The sequence below is a fragment of the Phodopus roborovskii genome, unplaced genomic scaffold (genome assembly GCF_943737965.1).
Source record: "Phodopus roborovskii unplaced genomic scaffold, PHOROB, whole genome shotgun sequence".
NCBI classification, from domain to species: Eukaryota; Metazoa; Chordata; class Mammalia; order Rodentia; family Cricetidae; genus Phodopus; species Phodopus roborovskii.
The window spans coordinates 2,034,016-2,059,230 of NW_026126423.1; the positions used below are offsets into that span (position 1 = coordinate 2,034,016).

The 25,215-nt window shown below is 39.2% G+C and overlaps 1 protein-coding gene and 1 pseudogene across 2 annotated transcripts in view; one reads left to right on the forward strand and one right to left on the reverse strand.

The window, feature by feature from the left end:
* The first annotated feature begins 201 nt into the window (after positions 1 to 201).
* On the forward strand, positions 202 to 740 carry LOC127222974 (DNA-directed RNA polymerase II subunit RPB7-like; annotated as a pseudogene).
* Positions 741 to 12,652: 11,912 nt separating this feature from the next.
* The window catches only part of Slc39a8 (solute carrier family 39 member 8), a 55,094-nt gene continuing 42,531 nt past the window's right edge, over positions 12,653 to 25,215 (reverse strand). For both annotated transcript variants that reach the window (XM_051185446.1, XM_051185445.1), the window contains exons 7-9: positions 15,256 to 15,463; positions 14,899 to 15,083; positions 12,653 to 12,876 (exon numbers count right to left, since the gene is read on the reverse strand). In XM_051185446.1, coding sequence (XP_051041403.1) covers positions 12,727 to 12,876; positions 14,899 to 15,083; positions 15,256 to 15,463 — 543 coding nt within the window. In that variant the 3' untranslated portion in view covers positions 12,653 to 12,726. The remainder of the gene's footprint in view (positions 12,877 to 14,898; positions 15,084 to 15,255; positions 15,464 to 25,215) is intronic.

Genomic DNA, 25,215 nt, shown 5'->3' on the forward strand with positions numbered 1-25,215 from the left:
ACTAGGAAGCTGTCCTCTGACTGCACTCAGTGCCACAATCAATAATAAGAAAATTAAAACAAGCAAAATCATGCAAATGAGATGTTTTAACATCTAATTCCAACCAATCACCACTTCTCTAGAGCTTACTTTCCTCATCTAAATTATAATAGTGGTATTACTTGGCTTCTGGTGATGTTGCCAGTAAAGAGTTCGGTACTCTGGTGTCCTAACTTCTGCTGAAGATGTTTTACCACATTTCCCTGGAGCACGAGATCCTGCTGCACCCACACTACTTCGGTCCCAACTTACTCAACACGGTGAAGCAGAAGCTCTTCACCGAGGTGGAGGGGACCTGCACCGGGAAGTATGGCTTTGTAATTGCTGTCAACACCATCGACAATATTGGTGCTGGTGTGATCCAGCCAGCGCGAGGTTTTGTTCTTTATCCAGGTTGGACTTTTCACAGAAATTGGGCCCATGTCTTGTTTCATCTCTAGACATTCCATCCCATCAGAGATGGAGTTTGATCCAAACTCCAACCCACCTTGTTACAAGACAATGGATGAGGACATTGTGATTCAGCAGGATGACGAGATCCGCTTGAAGACTGTGGGGACACGTGTGGACAAGAATGACATTTTTGCTATTGGCTCTCTGATAGATGATTACTTGGGCCTTGTGAGCTGAGTAAGGAGCCACCAGCCTTTTTTGGTCCTGCTGTAGAGTATGTGACTTTCCTACTTGGTACGTTGTCTAGAGGTTCAGTCTGGACACTGTTAGGGAAGCAAGGAAGGTCCCTTGTCCCCAGAAGACTGAGGGTACTTTTTCGAACTGAGCTGTTTTCAGACTTTTTACTGTGTTCTAATCATAAACGATTTTTGGTTCTCATGGAAATGTTGTTTTCTCTCGGTAGGAATAAAAGCTTTATTATTACAAAAAAAAAATAGTGGTATTACTTGTCCCACATATTTTGTAACGTTAAAATGACCGTGAAATTATGCAAATTATTAGGAGAGATTTCAGTGAACACAAAGTTCTATGGAAATATTAGAATCTTCTTCGGGTTACATTACAGTTACTCTTCCAGTAAAAGTAATATTAAAAAAAGGGAAAAACTCTGCAGTATTTTGAGATTATTCATGTATATCTGAAAAACACCATAACTACAAAGACACTGGAAATGCCAAAGAAAAACTATAATTTAAGCATCTCTCAGTCGGGCAAAGTGGGAATGACACATTATTTAATAAGTGCATCTAAATCCAAGCAGAAATCCCAATAATCTTACATATTACTTGCCAAGCATCATAGCTTTGAATGAAAATGTTATGGGGGGCTTCAATAATATCCCTACTAAACATGAGAGTACAGATCTAGGACAGGAGTGAGGGCATAAAAGTAGCATTAAGTGCCAAGCATAGCGATGGGTGCCTGCAATTCCAATGCTTGAGAGGCTAGGGAAGGAGAAACAAAAGTTGAAGGCTAGCCTGGAATTCACTACAAGACTCTAAAAAGTTGGAGGGAATGGGAGGACGTGAGGGAGAAAGAAGTGGGATTGGTATGTAATTTAAATAAAAATTAATTTAAAGATAAAATGATAAAAACTACTCTAAATATTAATTAAATAAATTAATTAAAGTACAACTTTGCAATTATTTTGTGGCCTTGTAAACAAGAAATACAAACTATCCATAGTCCCTAAGTGTTATTTAGAGAATTTTTAACTTATAAAATAATATAAATTAAGGTACTCACAAGAAATATCTGTTACCTACCCAGTGTGTTTCATGTGGTTACATTTAATTCTGTGAGATGGAAAGTATTATCCTTATTTTATAGAAATGGAAACTTTCATACAAAGACACATGACCTGCTTCACAAAGCTCGTAGTCACCAGAGGTAGGAATAAAGACCTGTTCTCTTTGACTCCAAAAACACTTTATCCACAATATACATGTTGCTTTTCTGAATAAGTTACTATTTCTAAGAAAATATTCCAAAAATTATAAAACTAAAAATGAATGTAAAGAAATGTCCTAGTAAAGAGTGACTCACATAACCTGAGGGAAGGTTATGGTGAGCCCCAACGCAAGATAACCTGGACAAACACCCACTTGCTGGGAGGTAGGTGGGCATAAGGTACTATCATTCCACAGGGTAGGTAGAAGATGAAAAATTATAAACCAAGTGCTAGCAAAGGAAACCTAATTTTTGATATCATATCCAGAAGAAGTAAACAACTTCCAAAATCAGGAAAGAATCTACTTGAACACGGACCAACATACATCACAATTAATGCTGTTTTCCGTGGCCCACTAGCAAACTCTTTCTCAGAGTCCCTTACGTGTGTCACAAGCTGGAATGGCTTCCAGCTTACCAGCAACAGTAACCCCATTTTAACAGTGAACATGTCTTTAAACAGTTTCCCATTGAGTACAGGTGATTTGAACTGTGGAAGCCATCCTGTGACACCAGGTAGACTATTTGGTTTTGTTTGGGGTGGTCTGTTTTCTATCCTTCCTCACCCATGAATGGTATCTAGTTGCCAAGTATGAATCAAGCCCTCTGCCACTGAAAGGAAACATATTGGTGTACTGGATTAGAGTTTCTGTCATCAGAAAGATATTATTTTCCACTTTACTTCAGATTGTGGTCTCAGCATACATTGGATATAGACACTATCCAATATTCATAAAGCCCTCAACTACCTGAACCTGGCCTAGAAATTCATTGACTGGAAGAAAATACTTATAACAAAAAAAATTGAAAGAAATGTTCTAATGACATAAGCAAATAAGCAAATTTTTAGTAAGAAATTGTGATATAGTGTTCCCAGAGACATTTTGATAATTATGCATCTATAGGAAATTATTTTAAGAGGAAATCATTTTAGAGGAAGCAGCACCTAATACATAGATGTTATAATAGACAGTGAATGAACAAAGTAATGTAACATAATCCAAAGTAGTAGAAGTACATCTTGGCTAATACCTATCAATTGATTGACAATAGGCCAATACTAAGAAATACTAATGTTATATTTAATGAAACTTTCCCCCACTCTACATTATCTATTTTTATACCTGATCTTGAAATAGCAACTGCAATTTCTGTATTTTAAACCAGTTTGAAGGATGATCTAGTTTCTTTGCACCCGCTGAGTCCTTTCCAGAAAGCACTTTTACCTCTCCACACAGAGAGGTAGGTGTGTCACAAGATATTAATTTCAGCCTTGAAAGAAAAAGAAAAGAGAACCATTTGGGAAAGACACTTTCCAGTCTTAATTCTCCAATAGACAAGCACCATCTTTAAAATGCCTGTCCCTGAGCATCCATCCACCACCATTTCTTCAATGAAAGAATAAATAAGAACCTAGCCCAGTGTCCCTGGTAAAAACTCCAAAGATATTTTTAGTGGATTCCTCAAATCTGTGCCCAATGACACAGATAGAACCAGGATAGCCACTTAGGAATTCCATCTAAAAATCAGGATCACATGACTTATATGAGGATAAAGAATTATTCTCCTCAAAATCTACACCTACTCACAAAATCAATCCAATGTATCTGGAGAAAGAACAGGAGGAGCCAGCTTCCTTATTCTTTTTAAGTGGCCGAATCCCCAGCATACTCTGACATGCCCATCTACTTACATCTCATTTATCACTTACAATGCATCATAAAGATTTGGAGGTAAAACATTCTAAGGATTGAAGTTACTAACCATATGGCCGAAGATACCAAGTTCTGCTGCTTGCTGGAGCTGGAATATGGCCCCCTCATTCAATTACACTTTCACTGGCTACCTGGTTTTGATGGTTGCCTTCACTGCCTAAGCTTGGCTGCTTTGGAATTTGCTCTGTAGACCAAGTAGGACTCAACTCTTAGAGATATGCCTCCCTCTGCCTCCCGAGTACTGGGTTTAAAGGCATGGACAACCACTGCCTGGCTCTAAACTTTTCTTTAATTCTTTTCCCCAAGTTGGAAATCTAGCTGGGTGGGATCTTGCCATGGGGTCAACACTCTCTTTATTCCATCTCTTAATTTCTCATCTCCTTGACACAGGACTTGGCTCCATTCCACTTCCTGGTGCTCCTTTCTCCTCAAATTGTTCTACATATTGTGTTTTCCTTGCTCAGCTTGCTCCCTTTCATTGTAAATCTCCATTAGAGCTGCCACTAATAACCACACAACAGAGTCTGTATATACTAAGCTGTTTTGAGATTTCCTCTGCCAACAGAATTAATCCAAATCGCCTCACTTCAGCCTCAGGCAGACTCTTCAGAAAGCAAGAAAAAAAAAAACCCACATTCTTCACCAAAATATCACAAGAACAATCTTTAGGCCACATATTAATATTCTTGTCTTCTGGAACCACTTGATTCAGGCATCCGCAATTCAACCACACTCAGTACCACTGACTCCCATGTCCCTGCTATGGTAGTCCATTAGGCAAAACTTAAAGCATTCAACTGCTTTTCTAATCCACGGTCCCAAGACCCATATTCCTTCTTAAAAAAAAAAAAAAAAAAAAAAAAAAAAAAGCACAGTCAGGCCTATCACAGCAATACCCCAGTCCCTGGTACCAGCTTCTGTCTTGGTAGGGTTCCTATTTCTAGGAAGAGACGCCATGACATGGCAACTCTGATAAAGGAAACATTTAGTGGTGTGGCTTACAGTTTCAGAGGTTTAGTCCAGATGTAGGAGCAGGCAGGCAGAAATGGTGCTGGGGAAGGAACTCAGAGTTTTACATCTTAATATGCAGGCAACAAGGAGTGGTCTGAGATACTGGGCATGGTTTGAGCATATAACACCTCAAAGCCCGCCTCCTCAGTGACACACTTCCTCCAAAAAGGCCACACCTACTCAAACAGAGCCACACCTCCTAATAGTACTCCCTATGTGCCTATGGGAGCAATTACATTCAAACTACCACACTATTCTTTTTTTAAAAGTGGTTTACTCATGCAAATTAATCGAACAACTTCCCAAAAGTCAGCAAAACTGTGATTACCACAGACCAAGGCAACGGAGACAGTCATCAGAGATGCTGAGAAGCCTGATGGGCGATGGCTCAAGAACTGGTCCTTGGATGAGCCAAGTGCAGAAACTTGATGTGTTAAACTAATTAATCTTCATCAATAAAAAGTTAGGAGTCAGATATTGGGATAAGAACCTGGAGAATCAGAGAGCAGGGAACAGCCACCTGTTGTTTCCTACCTCTCTCCTTCCTCCATCCAAAAGGGCCAAGATCTTCTCTCTGCCCCACCTTATCACTTCCTAATCCCTCTCTGCACAGTCCTCCAGACCTCTATGGTAACTAGTGGCTAGCTCTGCCCTCCGACTCCAAGCAAGCTTTATTTGAATATAAACAAAATGCTACACAACAGAAACTGAGATAGGTATAGAAACTAAGAGTATGCATCAGTAAACCCCAAAAGCAATTTGATATCATTGCACATAAGTCTATTATTATTGAACAAGAAAGAGTTTCGATTGTCTCTTTATTTAAAATTTTACTTCATTCTTGTGCATAAAAGTACCAACTTGTGACAAATTAGAAATAACACCCACAGAGTGGCCCTTGCCATAGATGGGATAAATAGCTCTGCTCTACAGAAAGCTTTCTTATTTTTTAATTAAGACATAATCATGCCTACCGAGGGGTACAGTCTCATATTTCAATATATGTGCACAGTGAACAAGGGTCAGATGCCAAACCTGTTGCCTCAGACATTTGACATTTCTTTGGGTTGAAACAGTCAGTATCCTCTGTATTTTAGCTCTGTTTAAAAATCAATTCATAGTTGTCAATCATGGTCACTTCCTTACTCTGGTATCTGACACTATAATTCACTCCTCCTAGCTAACTAAACTTCACACACCTTAACCACCTTCCCTTCCCACTCACAACCCTCAACTCCCAACCTCCCGTTCCGCCTCTCCCGAGATTAAACTTTTAATTCCCATATGTGTGTGAGAACATGTATTTGTCTTCTGTGTCTAACTTGTTCTACCTAACAGAATGTTCACATTGCTAACAAATGACAGGGCCTTATCTGTTGTAGTAGAACACGGCTCCGTTACATAAATAAGTCATAACCTCTTTCTCCATTCATATGCTAAGAAACACCTCAGTTCTTCGGCTATTGTAAGTAGTGGTGAATCTACATACATGTGCAGTGTTTCCTGGAAACACTCATTTCATACTCTTCGAATAAGCCAATAGTAGACTCTTTGGAGGAGACCTTCTTGAGCCATAAGGAGACCAAAAAAGCTAGTGGGAAGATAGTGAACCAAAGTCAATAACTAGCCTCATCGATTCTCCCACCAATCCCAACTAAATTGTGGATAACTCAGCCTTCTGTAGAAACAAAATACAGAATGGTGGAGAAAAGATCTCCGTTCGCTGTGATTGACTATCACTTGGGTCATCCATCTATTGACATATTACCACCCAGCTTCTGATTAGCATCTCAATACAAGGCCTGCCACAATGAATGGAACACATTTAATCACCAGTCCTCTACAGGAGGCAGGCACCATAGTGAGCTCTGTGGGAGGTGTTTCATCAGAAAGGGGCTCCCTTGCTGTGTGGAGTCAGCAGCATGCTGGAAGGACTCCTGTCATGCTCCACCTACAAGTGTCCTAAATGCATGCAATCCTTCTGTGACTTTTCAGCTGCAGCCTGGCCTAGCATTTAAAACAGGGTCCATGTCAATGTGTTACTGTAGGCACTGGTTCTTGAACTGCGTATTTGGAGTAAATAAAATTCAACTTTGGTTTTATTTATTATTGGCTTTTGAAACCTGCTTTGGAGACAGGATTGTCTAGATCTTCTGGTTGAAATTTGGGATGACATGAGGATTGTTCTGACCCAGGATTCTGAGGAATGTAAAATCATATAATTACATTAGGTTGGAATCAAAGCTCAAGTCAAACAAAAGTATATAAAATAGAGAACTGATGTGTAGACCACCCAATTACCCACAATTTTATATATTCTAATAAAATATTTTCAAATTGTTTTCTGCAAAATTCACATAACAAATAATATTTTAGACCAGATTTTCCCTATACAGAATATCTGTAAGCAACTGGCACACAGATAAAAGAAAACACACAATTTCCAAAATATATTGCTAATTTCTCCTAATTGCACTTACTTTCATAGTCTTGAACAAGAATCTATTAATTAGATTGCTTTAATCCATACATGTTTTCCTATTTTTTCTTAAATTTTAAGATAAATAAATGCCACTCACAACAGACTGAAACAGAAAAACAATGAGTACATCTGTATACGAATAATACTGGCCCTGTCAATCTCCTGCTGTGGAGGGAAGAGGGGTATAGGGAAAGCTCTCTTCCTCTTCCCTGAGGTTCTCCTGGCACTGATAGCTGCTGGGAAGGCAAGAGGGTTCCATCACTTGTGTAGCCATCAGGATGGTGCCTCTGCTTCTGCAACTAAGTCCTCACTCGTGCTCCTGAGGACAACACTAGTTAGACTCATTGGGTCACCAGAAGAGAAGATGTGAAAGTAGAGGAGCTGGAGTTAACAGCAGTGAGAAGGGAATGATGGGGATGTGGTTAGAGCACAGTGTGTGTGTGTGTGTGTGTGTGTGTGTGTGTGTGTGTAAACAGAAAAATAAATTGTGTATGTAAATGTGTCAAATTATTATTTATACCTGTGAAAATGGCAAAAAAAAAAGAAAATACACTTGTGTGTGTGAAAAAGGCAAAATACAATGTGTTTGAAAATGGCAAAATATATTGTGTATATTGTGAAAAGTATATGTGTGTGTGTATATATATATATATATAAACAAAATAAAACTCATTCTTCTGCATAATTAATGCATGCTAATAAAAAGAATAAGATCAGCTCAGCTGTAATACTTGCCATTGATTAAAGATAGGTAAAATGCTTACTGAATAAGCATGAGTGCCTGTGGTCAGATACCCAGCATCCACAGGAAAAGCCAAGAATGGAGGTCCATGCTGTAATCTCAGGGCTGAAGATGTGGGGACAGAAGGATCTCTATGGCTTGCTAGCCACACAATCTAGCTGAATTGATGAACTTTTGGTTTAGTGAGAAACTCTGTCTCCAAAAATGTGGGATTGGAGAATTGAGGAAGACATTGAACATCAACTTCTGGCCCATACACACATTCACAACCAATGAAATGGCTACAAACCTGTTTAGACAGAAGGATGGCCAATGCACACAGCTATTCTTGACTTTTCTTAGTGACAAATCTTGATTTCCCCACCACAGGAGTGCATCCAGCTGAATGCAGTATTGCCTAGCTAAATGCTGATCTACACATGTGACTCTCACTCTGATCAGTGGATATAAATAAATGTTATTGGATCTTACTTCTACCAAGTATTGCTCAAAAAAGGGTAAAGAAAGAGCTGAGTAGGAACTGTTTGCCTTTCTATCCAGTCCTCTTTCCTGCTAGGTGGAGCTTAGAGTTCAAAGTCAGATCTCTAGGAACCATATTAAGATGGCATAAAGCCTCTTGGGAGTGGGAACCACAGACTAAATGCAGCACAGCAGACAAATGGAAGATGTCTAGGTTTCTAAAACTGTCGTGCCAGCCCCATGTTGTGGTGAAACATTGTTTATGGTGTAATAAAGCTTTCCTTGAGGTCAAAATGTAAAGCTAGCTACAGCCATAGAGGCCAGGCAGTGATGGTACACACCTTTAATCCCAGCAACCACACTAGTTAGCCAAAAATGCTGGGCAATGGTGGTGCATTCCTTTAATCTCAGCACTAGAGAGGTATATAAAACAGGAGGAGGGCCTCAGAGCTGGAATTCAGTCTAGGAAATTAGTCTCCAGCCACGTTGAGGACAGGATCTCCCCAGCCTCAGTAGAGGAAAGAGCTCTCTGGTGGCTTGGCTGCTTTGCTTTTCTGATCAGCTTTAACCATAATATCTGACTCTAGGTTTTTATTATTTGTGCTACACCATGTTGCAGCGCACAGCTCTTCCATAAAACTGAGGGAAAACCTCTTACCCTTAAACCCTAGTTTCAAATCCTCCATACCATGATACTATCATTTTCTTACAACATTTAAGAACCCCTCCACAATGCCATGCCATTTCCAATGCCTGCGGAACACTATCTATCTGAAAATCCTAACAACATGGCGGGAGGCAATGTGCCTTCTAATAAACAGGATAATGTTAGGAGTTTCCAGTTTATCCACTTTATTTTTCACCAACTTTGAACTTTATAGTAGAATCTCTTGCTCTGGAACCACAGAGAAGTAAGACTTTTCAATCAGGAAGCCAAATGGTCCTGAGGAAATGTTTCTTGCATTCTTAACGCAAAAAGGAAATGGACAGAAAAGCAACTAAGTACAGAGATTGAAACACATGGTGTGGAAGGCAGTGTATCCTTGAAGAATGACCTGTGATAGTACAGCCAAGAGGATCTAACGGGAGATGTCATTCTGTAAATATGTTTCTCATACTGGTTAATGAATAAAGCACTGTTGGCCAATAGGAAAGCAAGATAGGTGGGACTAGGAGACAAGGAGGATTTGAGGTAGTAGGGAGGAGTCAGCATGTAGAAACTGGACAGATGCCCGCCCCACTCTCTGGTAAGATGAGACCACGTGGTAATACTTAGATTAATATAAATGGGTTAATATTTAAGACAGAGCTAGCCGATAAGAAACAAGTAACTGACCAACAGCATTACATCAAATACAGAGTCTCTGTGTGTTAATTGGGACTGGTGTGGTGGTGGGACGGGACTGGTGGCGGGGGAAAAACCTACTCCTAACAAGCATCCATTTGAGAACCTCTTATATTACAACAGATCTTAAGTAAACACAGAAATTGTCTGGAAATCATGGTAGCCTCCTGATAAAATCAAAGAGAGACCTACAGGAAGACAATGCCAAGCAGAACAAGGTGAGACAGGCACTTAAGTGTGGTAAATCAGAAATATTCAACAAGGTCTAGGGCTTTGCTGAGCGCCTAGAAATCATTATGGCCCTCTGTTGTCTCCAGAGACATCCAACACTGGGCTCAAAAGCTGGCTTCATCCCGCCACTGCTGCAGTAAGAAGCCAGGGCAACTGGAGGCTTAGAAAAGTTGAGTTCTCCTCAACAGGACTAAGCCAAGGCACTTACCTGTATGGGTAAGGAAAAGAAACTATTTTCATTAAAAACGTTTAGATAACTGTTAGAAGGGGGCAATGGCTCTGAAGACTTTGGATTATCACTAGTATTAGCTATCTCCAATCAGGAAAAAGTAAAATAATAGATACTTGATAGGGACTTGAGAGGATACTATGTATATTCTGATATATTATACAGTAAAAATTTTTTATTTACCCTGCTAGCATCTCTAAATTCTGATGATTATGCTGGTTTATAAGTAGTGGTTGTAGGCTTCCCTCCAATTATTTCCCTCTTGTTGAGTAGGTTCTAAGTCCATCTGGAGAGCTGTTACTGAAGTGGCCAAATAAGCCAGAGATAGAGCCAGTAATCAGTGTCCTGCCATGGTTTCTGCTTCAGTCCCTGCTTGAGTTCCAGCCCTGACTCCCCTCAATGATGATTTTCATCCTGTCATATGAAATAAATCCTTTCCCCAAGCGATATTAAGATTATAGGATATTCATCTAGTATACTGCATGCCTCCACAGACGGTGAGTTACTGACAGGGCTGTGCTTACTTGAAAACAGTTAACCAGGATAACATAAGTGCCGTCAAGCCTTCCCTTCTACCTCCACTCCAACAAGTGATTGTCTTTTGCTTTTGAGTCTCCACTGCCCCGTGTCCTTTGTCCTCCAGATACATAAAAAGCATGCCAAAAAGTCTCCAGACAATCCACATGTACAATGAGGATCACTAAACTATTTTTTAAAAATATTGTGCCATAAATTGTTTCTTTAAAAATACAAATAACTGGGCTGGAGAGATGGCTCAGTGGTTATGAGCACTGGTTGCTCTTCCAGAGGACCCAGGTTCAATTCCCAGCACCCATATGGCAGCTCACAATTGCCTATACTATATTTTCAGGGGATCTAACACTTTACACAAGTATACTTGCAGGCAAAATACAAATTCACATGAAGTAAAATTAAATAAATTATTTTTGAAAATACATACAACCTGCACTTTTTAAAAGCAAAGATTGTTAAACACATTGGAAATATCCAATAATATAGACTATGTTTATTGAAATGGAAAATAAATCTTTGTAGGATTTATTTGCTAGATATCTTTGAAACACCAATTTCCTATTCGTCACTCTTCCACATAATAGCAGGTACATGGCAGTCATTCAAAACAGATGAAAAGAAAAATAACTGACACAGTGCATGGCTTCAAAGGTGTTTACTGTTCGGTCAAATAATAGTTTTCAATTGTCAGACGCAGAGTGAAATATACATAAACATGTTAAATGGTTATCAAACCTGCATTGCTATTAAAGGAAAACATGTTTTGGCTTATAGGAAAACAAAATTTCTGAGAAAACTGTTGGTATCTATTAATAATTTTCATCACTGTCAAATCATCTTTTTTTTTTTTAAGTTCCTTGGGAGTGTGAATTGAGATTAGGATGTTCAATTCAGACTAATGATCTACTACCTGTTCAAAGACTCAACACGCTCTGTCTCTTACAAAAGGTAGAAATATAATCACAGCATGCTGAGTTTTCTCCAAAGGTCTACCATACAGAAAAACACATGCTGAACACAGAAGAAGACATTTCCAACTGGCTGTCCATCACCCCTAATGAACACATGCTTCCATCGTCAGTCAGTCTCTGACACAGCACAGTCCAGCTGTTATTTTGCATTTATTGAGAATTTTCCCTGCTAAATAATTATGCTTATCTCTAAAGAGTAAATTGCTCAAAATTACATTCAGTTTCTTTCTCCCACCCAACATATTCCCCATCACAAAGCAATCTCAAATGTGGTGAGACAGAGTTCTGAGCAGTCTTGCATACTCCTCTGTCATTTCTGAGGGTTGGAACTGCAGCATAAATCACTGGGAAGCCATTCTGACCTTTTTGGCAGAGTCTGGTCCACTTTATATTCAAAGACAAACCCCTAAGCCCAAGCTTCGTGGGGCTAGCAAGCCTTTCATAGTTCCTAGCTCAAGTTACTTTAGAATAGCTTTCAAAACAACCTTACAAGTTGTTAATTGAGACATAAAACTGAACTAACGTTGTGAGCAATCTGTCTTTCAGGCGATCATTAAAGCTCTGGAATCGTTCGTGGGTGCACCAGAGCTGTTTTGATTTTCTCCCACATTTGATACACTTGCCCTCAAAAGCAGTAGAACATACTAACTGAAAGAAAACCACTCTGAAAGGACTTGAATTTTTTTAATCTGACCAAGTTTTAACCCCTTACATGACCTAGATTGTGTTTTTCTCTGGGTCCATGTGTATGCTTGTGACTGCATGTGTTTTTCCTCGTGATAATTTTCTAATATACATAAAACATTAAAAAACAGGTATTTACCAAAGGCCCCCATATACCTGCCATTTCAGACTGAAACCGAAAACCTTTTAAAGAATCTCGTTAACAACAAATTTCACCTATTTTACGTTGTCTGAAGCCAGTCACTGGATTCCTTAACCTCTAGTTGTAAATAAAAATTTTTTAACTAATAGGATACTCTTTTTTAAAAAAAAAAATCCCTTTGGAGATGTTTTGCGTTATTTCTTATTCAATCCCTTCAACAACGCTATGTTCCACTTCTGGCTACTGCAATTCTATTTCCCCTGCATACAAGGTGATGAGCAGGATGGCGCTGAACCCAGTTAACATCCCGGCGTTCTGGATCATGAAAAAGGTGAAATCCGTTTTTCTTCCAGTTACTTTTTCTCTCAGCATGTCGTTCATCTCTGGAAACTAGAAGATACATTATTAAACTATTAAACAGCTGTCGCCATCTTGTGGTGAAACCTGAAATGCTCGTCTGAGGTTTCTAAAGGGAAATGAGCATTCATTTTGGACAGGCCAAAGTTTGGGATCAGGTCTCATAGCGAGGAATTCTAGTAAGTTGGGGCACCCAGAGTAAAACAATTAAAATAGTCACATGAACCACTCAGCCACAGGGGATGTGCCTGGTTTGAAACATTCTCCCCTCGACTCTCTTCGCATAGACTATTGTCTACACCTCAGATTTTAAAGGAATTCAACCCTTCAGGTTTCACCCTCAGGCATACATTCTTGAAATCTTGAAATTCTAACCATCCTGCCTTGTGCCACCTCATCATGTTGCACACCATGTTTGCTGGTCTTAGGGACCCTTCTTGTTAGAAGTGTGCCACTTTTATTAGCTTAAATTCTCACTTAGCTCCCCTGGACAGGACTCCTCAGGAAAGCAAGTACCCTGCCTGTCTCAGAATTTTCAGTACTGGTTGAAGAGAAGCTTGTGTAGCTGACTGAACCAATGCTTTGAATTAACTTGGTTTACTTCTTGTATTTTCTAGTTTGTCCCATTGTGATTGCTCTATCGTCACAGGATAACAAGGCTTTATAATAAATTGTATATTGGCCTAGTGTTGAAGATTATAGTCATTTCACTATAGTGAACACAAATAAAGTCCTAGATGTTTCAGTAAAAAGAAAAAAATGTATAAATAAATTTTCTCTTTCTTAGCAATAGCATCTACTGCAAAGGTTTACACAAGGGGACGTGTAAGTCAAGTTTTAGAAACACATTTTGGTATGATCTGCCACATATGCTACGAAATCCTTTATGTAGCCAGGCTAGGGATCTCCAGAGTCCACAGGGAAGCCAGAACTGGTGAGAAGTTCTTATTGGGATAAAATGGGTGACTGTTCTAAAATAAGAAAACTACTATGTCACGTAGAGCATCACTTGTATCGCTTCTATAAAGGGAATAACTTTAATAGAGCCTTTTTACATCATAGGAAGAAGTGGCCATCTGGAGTAAGGACAGTGTGTGACATAATTCTGTGGAAGAAAAAATGTAACTGCTGTGATGCTTCTAAGAGCTGAATCCTCACTTTTTCAGGTGCCTTCACTGAACAGAAACTTAGAATTTGGAGCTTATAATAGAGAGGAGAAATGTTAAGTTATTAAATTATACATAATACATTAACTTGCAAATGCAAACAAATATTCTTTGATTTTTTATACTCTGACACATCATTTTCTAGAAAACTGTTTATGATGCCCTAGAAAACACATAGGGTATTTATCTACACACACATACACATACATACACCTACAAATATAAATACATACTGACCCAAATAAATATTGTCAAATTTTAGCTGGGCATGGTGACACATGACTTTAATCCCAGCACTCAGGAGGCAGAGGCAAGCTAATCTCTGTGAGTCCCATGACAGCCTAGTCTACAAAGTGAGTTCCAGGACAGCCAAGGCTGTTACAAAGAAAAACCTTGTCTCCAAATTAAAACAATTAAATATTGTTAAATTTTAATTTTTCTTAATTTAGTAATTTCAAAAGCTTTCATTTCAAATCATTTTGAACTTAAAAAAATATTATTTACTCTGTCAAGTTATTTATTCTTCTAAATGTGATATCCTCATGCAAGAGAAGGATCAGGCCTTACAAAATTCTACTATAATAGAAGTCACATAAAGAAGGCCTTGGAAAATAGCACTGTTCTAATAAAAATTGTTCTTGGAAAATAGCACTGTTCTAATAAAAATTGTTCACTTCATCACTGTCCATGAGATCAAATATCAAAGAATGAAGGATAGCCATTTTAAGTTATTGTTAGTACAAATGTGGTGGTCAGGGAGGGAAAACTCTGGATTACCTCTCAGCCCTTGAAGACAGTGGGAAGCCAAAAGGCTGTTCTTCAATTCATAACCCAGACGCTCATTTATAAAGGTCAAATTAACACAAAATAAAATACTTGAATTTCTTACCATATCTGCCAGAGAAATGTAGAGGAACATGCCTCCAGCAAGTGCAAATATAATGTTTGGAGCAAAATTGTTGCCCACCAAAATGCCAAACGCTAGCCCAACATAGCAGGAACATGCAGAAAGGAAGTTGAATAGCAAGGCTTGTCGAGTGCTCATCCCCGCATTGAGCAAGATCACAAAGTCCCCTAGAAGAAGAAAACATCAAGTAAGCTGTGCCTCCTTCTGTTTGGGGACGAGACTTGAGTAATAACGATAATAACAACAATTTCCAATAACAGGTCATTCATTTCAGTATAGGAGCGAGATTTCCCAGTGTAAGATTCCATCACCTCTTGCCCTGTGAGCTGGGTCTCTCACCTAACTCATGAGGAAACTCCTCACACAGGATAGCTATGGAAGTACTGAGTCCCTGAAGAAGAGACAAAGTACAAGATGCCCCAATTGCCAAACCATCGATGAAGTTGTGGAGAGCATCACAAAGGGTGATCATCCAGGCAATTGTTCCAATCTCTGATAGTTTGGGCCCCTTCAAACAGGTGCATGAACTTGACTCTGTTCTTCCATCCTATAAAATAGCAAAAAAATCAATCAGCATGAACACTGATGTGGCTTGAACATTTGATAAATCCAGACAAGTAAGAGATGGGTTATATCCCAGGGGAGACAGGTTGTTCCAACTAAAAGTCATTGATAGTGTATGAGAAACCATGATGATACATCACAGAGGAGAACAAAAAGCTTACAGCAGGCATGGAGGAAATGAATCACTTGACACACCTTGAACAAGTCACTTACAGACATTTTAAATTAGCCTCCCCTTAAATCAATCCTTTGACTTTTATGAGCATATTCTTACAACTGCCTTCCGATGATGTAACAGATATTAACCTAGGAATTTGATATTTTTGCACATCCTAAAGTTATTCAAAGACTAAATTGAAAGAGATCTTCATATTACAATTCAAATATGATATCAATAATTAAAACATTATGACATCAAGAAATGTTCATTCTATTGCCCATGTCACTGTGTGACCATTAGCAAATCATCCTGTCAGTTTCGTCTGCCATGAAATGAAGTGAATGTACAGTGAGCCATTCATTCCTCAACAACTCACCAAGTTCACTCTGTTCTGGATGCTGTTCTTGGTGCTCTAGATCTCTGTTGGTCTTAGAAATTCTACAATGTGTGATGAGCACAGGCTTGCCTTTGCATTAACACTTTCTTCATTTTAAAATATCAACAAAAATAGAAACTCCTGCTGCAGACTTTCTATGAGAATTTCAAGTTCCATGAATTTGACAGTTTTTAAAAGCCCCAATGATAAATGCCTACTAAAGCACTTTCTAGAAGATATAGAGAAAGATAATACAATTTAAACTTGCCCATAAGTAGGAAAGTCGTTTGTAACTAACTGGAGAACATTTTGTTCCTAATTCTTCTCCCTACCTCTATTAAGTGTCCACTCAGAATATCTGCTAGCAACAGTAACTTCTCAAATGCTATACAGAGTGTTATGGGAAAGAACAGTCTCTGCCTTTGAGAGATGTATGTGCATTGGCGAAACAAAATGGAAATTTTGATGCCCCCCCCCAAAAGGGGCTTCTTTCAGAGCAATTGTCTGAATGTACCAACATTTACTCCAACATTGCTTCATTGCTCAAGACACTGTGGCACTCTACCTACATAACTGAACATAGGTCTTAGAATCCATCTTTTGACTGTCTACATGGTAGAAATATGAATGAAGAAAATATTACATCCAATGTCACAGGATCAAATGAGATGCTATTTATAAATTTATGAGTGTTCCACGGAAGAGCTTAATGCATTGCACCGCATAAAATGCAGAGGACAAACAATGACATTACAAACTAAAACTGCCTAAGATTCTCAAAGACAAAAGATTTATTACACATGATCCCTTCGAAAGTGTTTGCGGCCTACTGCCCATGCTTCCTAGAGAAAACAAGAAAGAAAAGTAAAACCTACAAACAGAGAGCTTCAGGTAAAAGAGGGTGCAGAAGTGTGTGAAAACAAAGACAAAACATTTAATAAGACTTCATGAGTTTGGATAAAGTGATGCCCCATTAGGAGAGTGATTAGAGAGAAAGAAAAGCCCACTATCTAAAGTCTGGGATCTCCCAACTGTCTAAGCAGGGGACAAATATATATGAAGGAAAGGCACTTGTCCCCTTCTCTCTGGGGATCAGACTGTCGCAATGATCTCAAAGAAACTGGAATTTCCCCAAGAGTCTCATACTGGGAGAAGGAGGATGAAAAGCACAAAACACTGGCACACCTAGAAAAAGGAACCTGTTTCCTAGGAAAAGACCAATTTATATATTTTAAAAGTGCCTTGACTTCAAGAGGGAAGAGTGATGAGCAACGGGGTCAAGACCAGGCTGGAGAAACCCACAGAAACAGCTGACCTAGACAAGGGGGAGCTCATAGACCCCAGACTGATAGCTGGGAAACCAGCATAGAATCCACCCAGACCCCCTGAACATGGGTGTTAGTTAGGAGGCCTGGGCATTATATGGGACCTCTGGTAATGGATCAGTATTTATCCCTAGTACATGAGTGGACTTCGGGAGCCCATCTCACATAAAGGGATACTCTCTTAGCCTAGACACATAAGGGAGGACCTAGGCCCTGATCCAAATGATATGGCAGACTTTGAGGATCCCTCATGGAAGGCCTCACCTTCCCTGGGAAGCAGATAGGGGATGGGATGGGGTTGTAAGAGGGACAGGGGAGGAGATCAGGATGAGGGAACTGGGATTGACATGTAAAACAAGATTGTTGCAAATTTAAATAAAAAAAATTTAAAAAACACACAAAATTTAAGTATAAGGATATGTTATTTAAGAAAAGAGATTTTATTTATGTTTCCACAGAAAATGAAAAGCTGTGGATTCCTTCCAGACTAATATGGGTTGATCAAGTAAGACCTCCTGAAGCACAGTCCCAGGTGATCCAACATTCAAAACAGCTGGGACAAGGCAGCCTTGCAGACCACTACAGCCAGGATTCCCATGGTATTACATCATCCCCAACCAGCAAGAAGCAGTTTGAAAAAAAAAAAAAAAACGACGTCCAAATTCCCAAATATTATCTATAAATGTGTATATATCAACCCCATTTAAATAAAAACAAACATTTATAGACAATATTTGGGAATTTGGGCGTCGTTCTTTCCAAACTACTTCCTGCTGGTAAGGGCGCTGTCATGGAGGATTCTAAAAAGATGCAGAAATCCTGGCTGTAATCTGTAAGGCTGCTTGGTCCAGCTGTTTGGGGTTGATTATAAATTGTTAATGATCACATCTCTTTTTTAAAGGTAAAAGTTAAAGGTAAAAGGGGATTATGGCATAGATATGAATACTTTGTATTGGAATGGATTTACAGTTATTGATACAAACTGTGTTTGTATAGCTCATTTAAAATTTAATATATAATAAATTACAGATTAACTTATAGTTAGGTTAGTTAGGTTTTCTAGATACATAGAGATATACTTCAAATGGATAGGCATTCTTCAAACCTTTTCAAAGGCCTACAGAATATGGCATTTAAAATGGCTTAGGGTTTTCTTAACTGAGGCACAACTGCTCCTGGCAACACCAACTGCATCAGAAGGAAAGATGGACATTGAAGAAACTCGTTATGGAGTTTATTTCCAATATAGCAAGACTAGTCATTTGGGCAAGAAACTGCTTTTGTCTGGACTGTTTAACTTTGTGCTGTATAAACTGGACATGCAGGACCCATAGAAAAATGACTGCTGATACAAGATGGACTTTGCTACAGGGTTCCTGCTTCATGGAAGAGTCTGTCAGACAGTCTGCAGGACACAGAGAAAAGTGACTGACAAACTGCCAATACAGGCGGGACAGTTCAAAATTTCCTACTTATTTGAGAAGTCGGCCAGATACACTGTGGCCTATGGACCAAAGATGGATGCACCAATTTACAGAAGAACTTTGGATGACTGTCCAGGTATCAAGGTGTCTCTGTCACTTCTAGAGTTTATATACTATCCTTCTGTGGTCTTTGACGGAGTTAAAGACAGATAGTTATGGTTATAGTTTTCCTTAGTTAGGATTAAAGATAGGTTACATATAAGACTTTAGACTCACAAAGATAGGATAGATGGTGGAATATTTTCTTTAAATCTTGCTAAATGTTAATGGACTAAATATTAACTATAGCTCTTATTTGATAACTATTTTGTCATGTGTGATTTTACTATGTTAAAGTTAAACCCCACCTTTTTATTTAGACAGAAAAGAGGAGATGGTGGGGAATATTCTTCTGTACATATGTTTGTCTCATTGGTTGATGAATAAAACACTGATTGGCCAGGCAGGAAGTGATGTAGCATGGCAGATACTGCCACTAGCTAATCATAGAGTTCTGGAGGTCTGTACAGACAGGCAGGAAGTGACATAGCTGGGCAGAATCAGAATATAAGCACAGATAAACAGGAAATCACTCTCTGTTCTGCAGAGATGTAGCAGGCAAAGGAGATCCAGACCCAGCATTCCTGGTAAGCCAAGACCACATGGGAACACTTAGATTGATAGAAATGGGTTAAAAATTAAATCAAAGCTAGTAATAAGAAATCATAGTCAATGGCCAACAGTTTTATAATTTATATATCAAATTTATTCATAATTTATACATCTCTTTGTGTTATTTGGGGCTGACGTGGCGGTGGGACCAGTCTGGCAGGAAAGTGTTCATACACACTTGGTTTGAAAACCTCAGACCAGCTTGATGGAGAGGCTAGAGCCAAGACAACCATGGGTTGATGGAGTAAGAACCACACCTTTTCCAGAACTGCTTAGTGATCCATACCACTTGCCTTGTATTTAAACCTAAACCTAGGGAATCCTAGGACCTCTCTCCATTTGTGCATCTTCCCAATGTGACCACATTGAATGCATCTCCTTTCTCTGCACCTCTGTGGTGATAAGGTTATTTATTTATGAGCAGCTTTCCCACCAGCCTGGACCCACAGCCGCATCAGCCCCAAATAACACACAGAGACACTGTATTAGATATAAAGCTGTTGGCCTATTACTAGTGTTTCTTATTGGCTAGCTCTGTCTTAAATATTAACCCATTTCTATTCATCTAAGTGTTCCTATATGGTTTTATTTTACCGGAGAGAAGGTCTGGACCTTCTTTTCTTAAGTCTCTACATCTTGAATCCTCTACTACATCTCCCAAAATCCTCCTCATCTCCTTGTCCCACCTATCTTGCTTTCCTATTAGCCAACAGGGCTTTATTCATTAACCAATAAGAGAAACATATTTACAGAATGGCATCTCCCATCAGTTACTTATGATTTAATAAAGCTTACCTGAAGGATCAGAATGCAAAGCTAGCCACAGCCATAGAAGCTGGGCAGTGGTGGCCACACCTTTAATCCCAGGATTCAGGAGACAGGCACATGGATCTCTGTGAGTTCAAGGCTACATGAGAGTGAATCGGTCTAAAAGAGTAACAGAGCTCATGCCTTTTATCCCAGCACTAGAGAGGTATATAAGGAAGAAGAAGCAAAGGGTCTCATGTGAGATCCAGTTTCAGTCACAGGGAAGACAGAATCTCCATTTCAGCCTTGGTAGAGATCAGCGACTGGCTGGCTGCTTTGTTTTTTCTGATCTTCAGCTTGAACCCCAATATCTGTCTCTGGGTTCCTATTATTAGTGTTACAAAAATTCGTGTTGCAACCTTACTACCACTTGCCTATTTAATTAGATTTTGAAGACAGGTGACGGTCAGCATGTCAGGGTTGCTTAGGACCAGACTCCAGTCTCACATCTCTGTCTCTGGTAACAATGTAACAATCTGAGTTCATGAGTTAATATGAACCCCAGAACTCAGGGAGGGGCCATGAAAGCAGCATTCCCTTACACAAACACACAGGACCTCACAATTTATAAGGCAGATCTGCTGCTGGCTTCTAGACCTTCCCTTGGTCATTGCAATATCCTCAAGAGTGAAACAGGTCGCACTCCAGGATTGTCATTTTGGTGATGCAGAAAATGACCATCTGAGAATATAGGCAAGTTACTCAAAATCACACAGGAACTACTGGAGTCAGACTACTTAATAATTCATTGAGTACAGTGTCTATTCTAGAGCAGGAACTATGATAAGTGAGGCTGTAAATATAAATAAAAAAATCCCCATGTTGTTGGAATTCATAATCCAGAAAAGAGCATTCAGAATTAACACTACAAGCAAGTGATAAATAGCTCTGATTTCCTTTCCTCAATTACTCTCTCCCTCCTCCCTTTATTCCTCCCCCTCTCTCCCTTCCCCTCCCCCACTCTCTGACTATGACTCCTGAAACTCTGTGTGTGTGTGTGTGTGTGTGTGTGGTGTGTGTGTGTGTGTGTGTGTGTGTGTGTGTGTGTCCACTTGAGACTCTCCACTGGGAAGACCCTACAGAAAGGAAGAGAGGCAGCGTCAGGAAATCTATTCTTTTTATTTATTTGTTTGTTTTGTTATGTTTTGTTTTTCAAGACAGGATTTCATTGTTTTGGATCCTGTCCTGGAACTAGCTCTGTAGACCAGGCTGGCCTTGAACTCACAAAGATTCACCTGCCTTGGCCTCCCGAGTGCTGGGATTAAAGATGAGAGCCACCAACACCGGGCAGGAAATTTATTCTTTCAGGCTCTTTTGTGAGCTCATCCCACCTCAGGCTGTCTGTGTCCCTCAGATGAAGATCATGGTTTCTCTTAAGACATCTCTCCTATTAGACTCTAGCAGCCCTCTGGTCCTTGCTAACTTAGGAGTGCCACTATTTCCTGCTAGAAATCATTGTAACTGGAAGTATCATAGGAATCAGATCCCCCAAAGTGGGATATGTTAATTTGGTTTTTCTTATGATTCAACGTTTAGAGGAAATGGATAAAGAGTTACAGATCAAGCAGACAAGAATACTACAAACTGTCTCTGCAAAGTTTAGGCTCTGCCAGCTTTTTACTTTTTTTTTTTTTTTTTTTTTTTCCTCTTGGTCCTAATCCTCTGGCAGAACCAGTGAAATCATAAGAGGCTGTGGCATTCAGAGATGCTAAAGGGACCCTTCTAGCAAACTCTGGCCAAGTCATCACTGCAAGGGCTTTAGAGTAAAACAATGTCCTCTCCAATACTATGTTGGTGAATTGTTACAAAATTCATCTCTGGCCATAGAAAACCCAATGGATGCAGGATAATGAATAGATGGCTGTGATCTGATCCAGAAAAGTGCGAATTTTGATGTTTACATCATCATTGCGTTTTTAACCTGTGCACCTACGAAGAGATCCTTGCAGATCTCGAATATGCATGTGAGTCGCATATGATTCTGTCTCAGGAAAGCTCACCCTAACGAGCTGTTTTCCCTAGAACATCAATAAAGTTTCACGAGTAACTCTCAGCAGTCAGCTCACTGTGGTAGGTGTGTAAGTGTGTCAGCACCAGCCAGTCATGCAGGTTTATTCATTTGACCTAATCGATAAAGAGAAATCCTCCAAGTAAGTAACTTTAGATGGAATGTCTGATTTGCTACTTCCTACAAAAGAAAGGACCTGAGGTATGGTGCTAATTAACCTGGGTATAACTTTTAAAACATAAAACTGGAAAATTGATAGCAAACGTGTCAGTAAAGAAGTGTTAAGAACAGGGCTCTTAGTAAATGCAGGGTATTAGGCTAATTCTCTTTGCCTAACTCTCATAGAGAGGATCACAGAAAATGCCTCCATAATAAAGAGAACAAAATCTAATTGCAAATGTCACTATGTGCCTTTCAATAGCCATCCTGATATTTGCTTAATGAGACCACATACAAATGCCAAAATAGTGGAGAGATAGGCAATTTGTAGCTTCAATACCCCCTTCCTCTGCAGAGGTGACCTGGCTTTCCTGAGCTCAAGAAACACCCAACTTGTGGAAAGCCAACACTGAGATCCCCTGCTCAACAAAAGCACAGCCACACTGTATATGCATGGCCAGGGCAATGACTCCAGACCCCTCTCACTGTTAGGGCTTACTCATTAGACTCACATAAATAGACAGGCCTATTTGGTACATGCCTTCTTTGCCTCTGATACTGGTGTAAGTAGCATCTTTTATAGACTTATATAGTACACCACAGTCTTCTCTAAAAATGGCCTTCACACTATTTTTCAGCAAAAGAAGCAACACAATCAATTCACTCATAGAATGTATAGATCACGTCACTTAGTCCCCATAGAAGGGTCTGGATGGAACTCTGGGTGCCCTAGTAAAAGCACAGCTAGAATGAAAGCCAAGGGATCAGCAAGTTTAGCATGCTGTCAATAGACTGTGAACATAAGCTTCGTGTGTGTGTGTGTGTGTGTGTGTGTGTGTGTGTGTGTGTGTGTATGTGTGTGTGTGTGTGTGTGTATGTGTGTGTGTTTAGTTAACCTGACACAGAATTCATAGCTTCAGAAGCAGCTGGAGGTATGCTACAGAGACCAGTTTCCCTAAGTTAAGACCACCAGGGATACACATCACTGAATGTGGGAAGGGGTTACAAAAAATTGGCAATTGTGAATGATTTCTGTATGTCCAATGACCCAACATTAATTCAGAATCAAATGAGAAATGAATCAAACACACTTAGCAGTTTCCTCCTATTTTGATCATACTACAGCCTTGGTTCTGAACACGTGTGTTTGGCACCATGTGTGCTCTCACACCATGCAATGACAATGGACATTAGTCAGAATCATCTCAGCTTAAATTCAAGACTAGATTTTCTGCTTTTATAGAAACATTAATAGTTTAATCAGGGTAAACAGACTTTTAATATTTTTCTACCATCATTTCTCAGTGTATTTGATTTGTGTTATATTCAATGTTTGATTTGTAAATTACTGTCTGGATTGCTGATTACATTTTTCAGAAGAAATCATTTAGTGAATTTTGGTTTGGGATTAGCAAAAAAAAAAATCTGAAATAGCCTTAAACATGTTCTTATCATTCTTTATTATGTATTTATGTTAAGTAGCATTTTTGGCATTTGCAATCATAAAATCAAAATGTCAATCAACTCTGGAAAATGAAGATGATCTATGTCCTGCAGTATCAAACGTTCAGCAAAGACTGAATATTTGATATAAAAATGAGCAAACCCATCCATCTCATTCACAGAGAAACTTGTTTTTGTCTCTTTAATGAGTGGTGAAATTATACCTGTCCAAAGATATCTGAAGATAGATTTTTATGAGTTATCACCAGTGCATGCTTTGATTTATAATATATATATATATATATATATATATATATATATATATACATACATACATACATATATATTCCTAGAGTCTCATAAAAGTTTTCCCAGAGAAAAATAATCACAGGAAGCAGCCCTAGCTATTAGATGCACACCTCCAAATCTAGGAACAGAGGAGAGCAGCCAGTCTTAAATTAAAATTTGAAGAATTCTTATTACCTGTCCCTATGACCTTGATCTCAGTGATTGTGAAGAGAGTGATGCTTGCACCAGGGAATGGCATCGTTTGGGAAGAAGAGTAATCCCCTAGCAACATGAGGTTCTTCATGGACCTGAGCCAGCAGGGAATTTGGAGAGGATGCTTTTCATACTCTATTCTCAGCAATCCTGCTCAATAAACCAGCCCAATAAAAACTAGACCACCAAAGGCTAGTTCATGGAGAAATCTTCTTCCTTCTCTGGTCCTTGGATAGTTCTAACCTCTTGTTACTGAGCCAGCCAGTGCGGCTCACTGACTCCCTCCCAGAGTTCTGTGAGTGGTACCTCTTCTCTTTATTATTTATCTTCATTTAAATGCCTCACCTCTTTCTGGAAAGGCAGCCTAATTTCATTCCCAACATAGCGTTCACAGATAGCATATGCACCATTACCCATATTTTAATGAAAAAATAAAACCATGTTAAGTGGACACAAAAGGATTACAAAGTAGTAAAGGTATGCTAAAAATATAAAATATTCATCAGTTTTGCTGTTCTGGCTAGGTTTTCTAATGTTTGTTTTTCATGGCTAAGGTGGCCTTCCTAGGCTCTTTGTCACCAAATTGAAACTTCATGTGGAAAAGGAGAAACTAATTCTGTTATTAACACATATAGCTAAGTAGAATTTGAATGCATTAAGTTGACAGGCATTTAGTTTCAGGAAAATCTCAAAGCTATTTCTACTACTTTCTTGACTAATAAAAATAACCCTTAAAAACCAAATAACAATTTCCAGAAACTTTCAAAATTGTCCTCCCCCCCCCCCCCCCCGATTCAGAGAAAGCCCTTCTGTGGAATGTG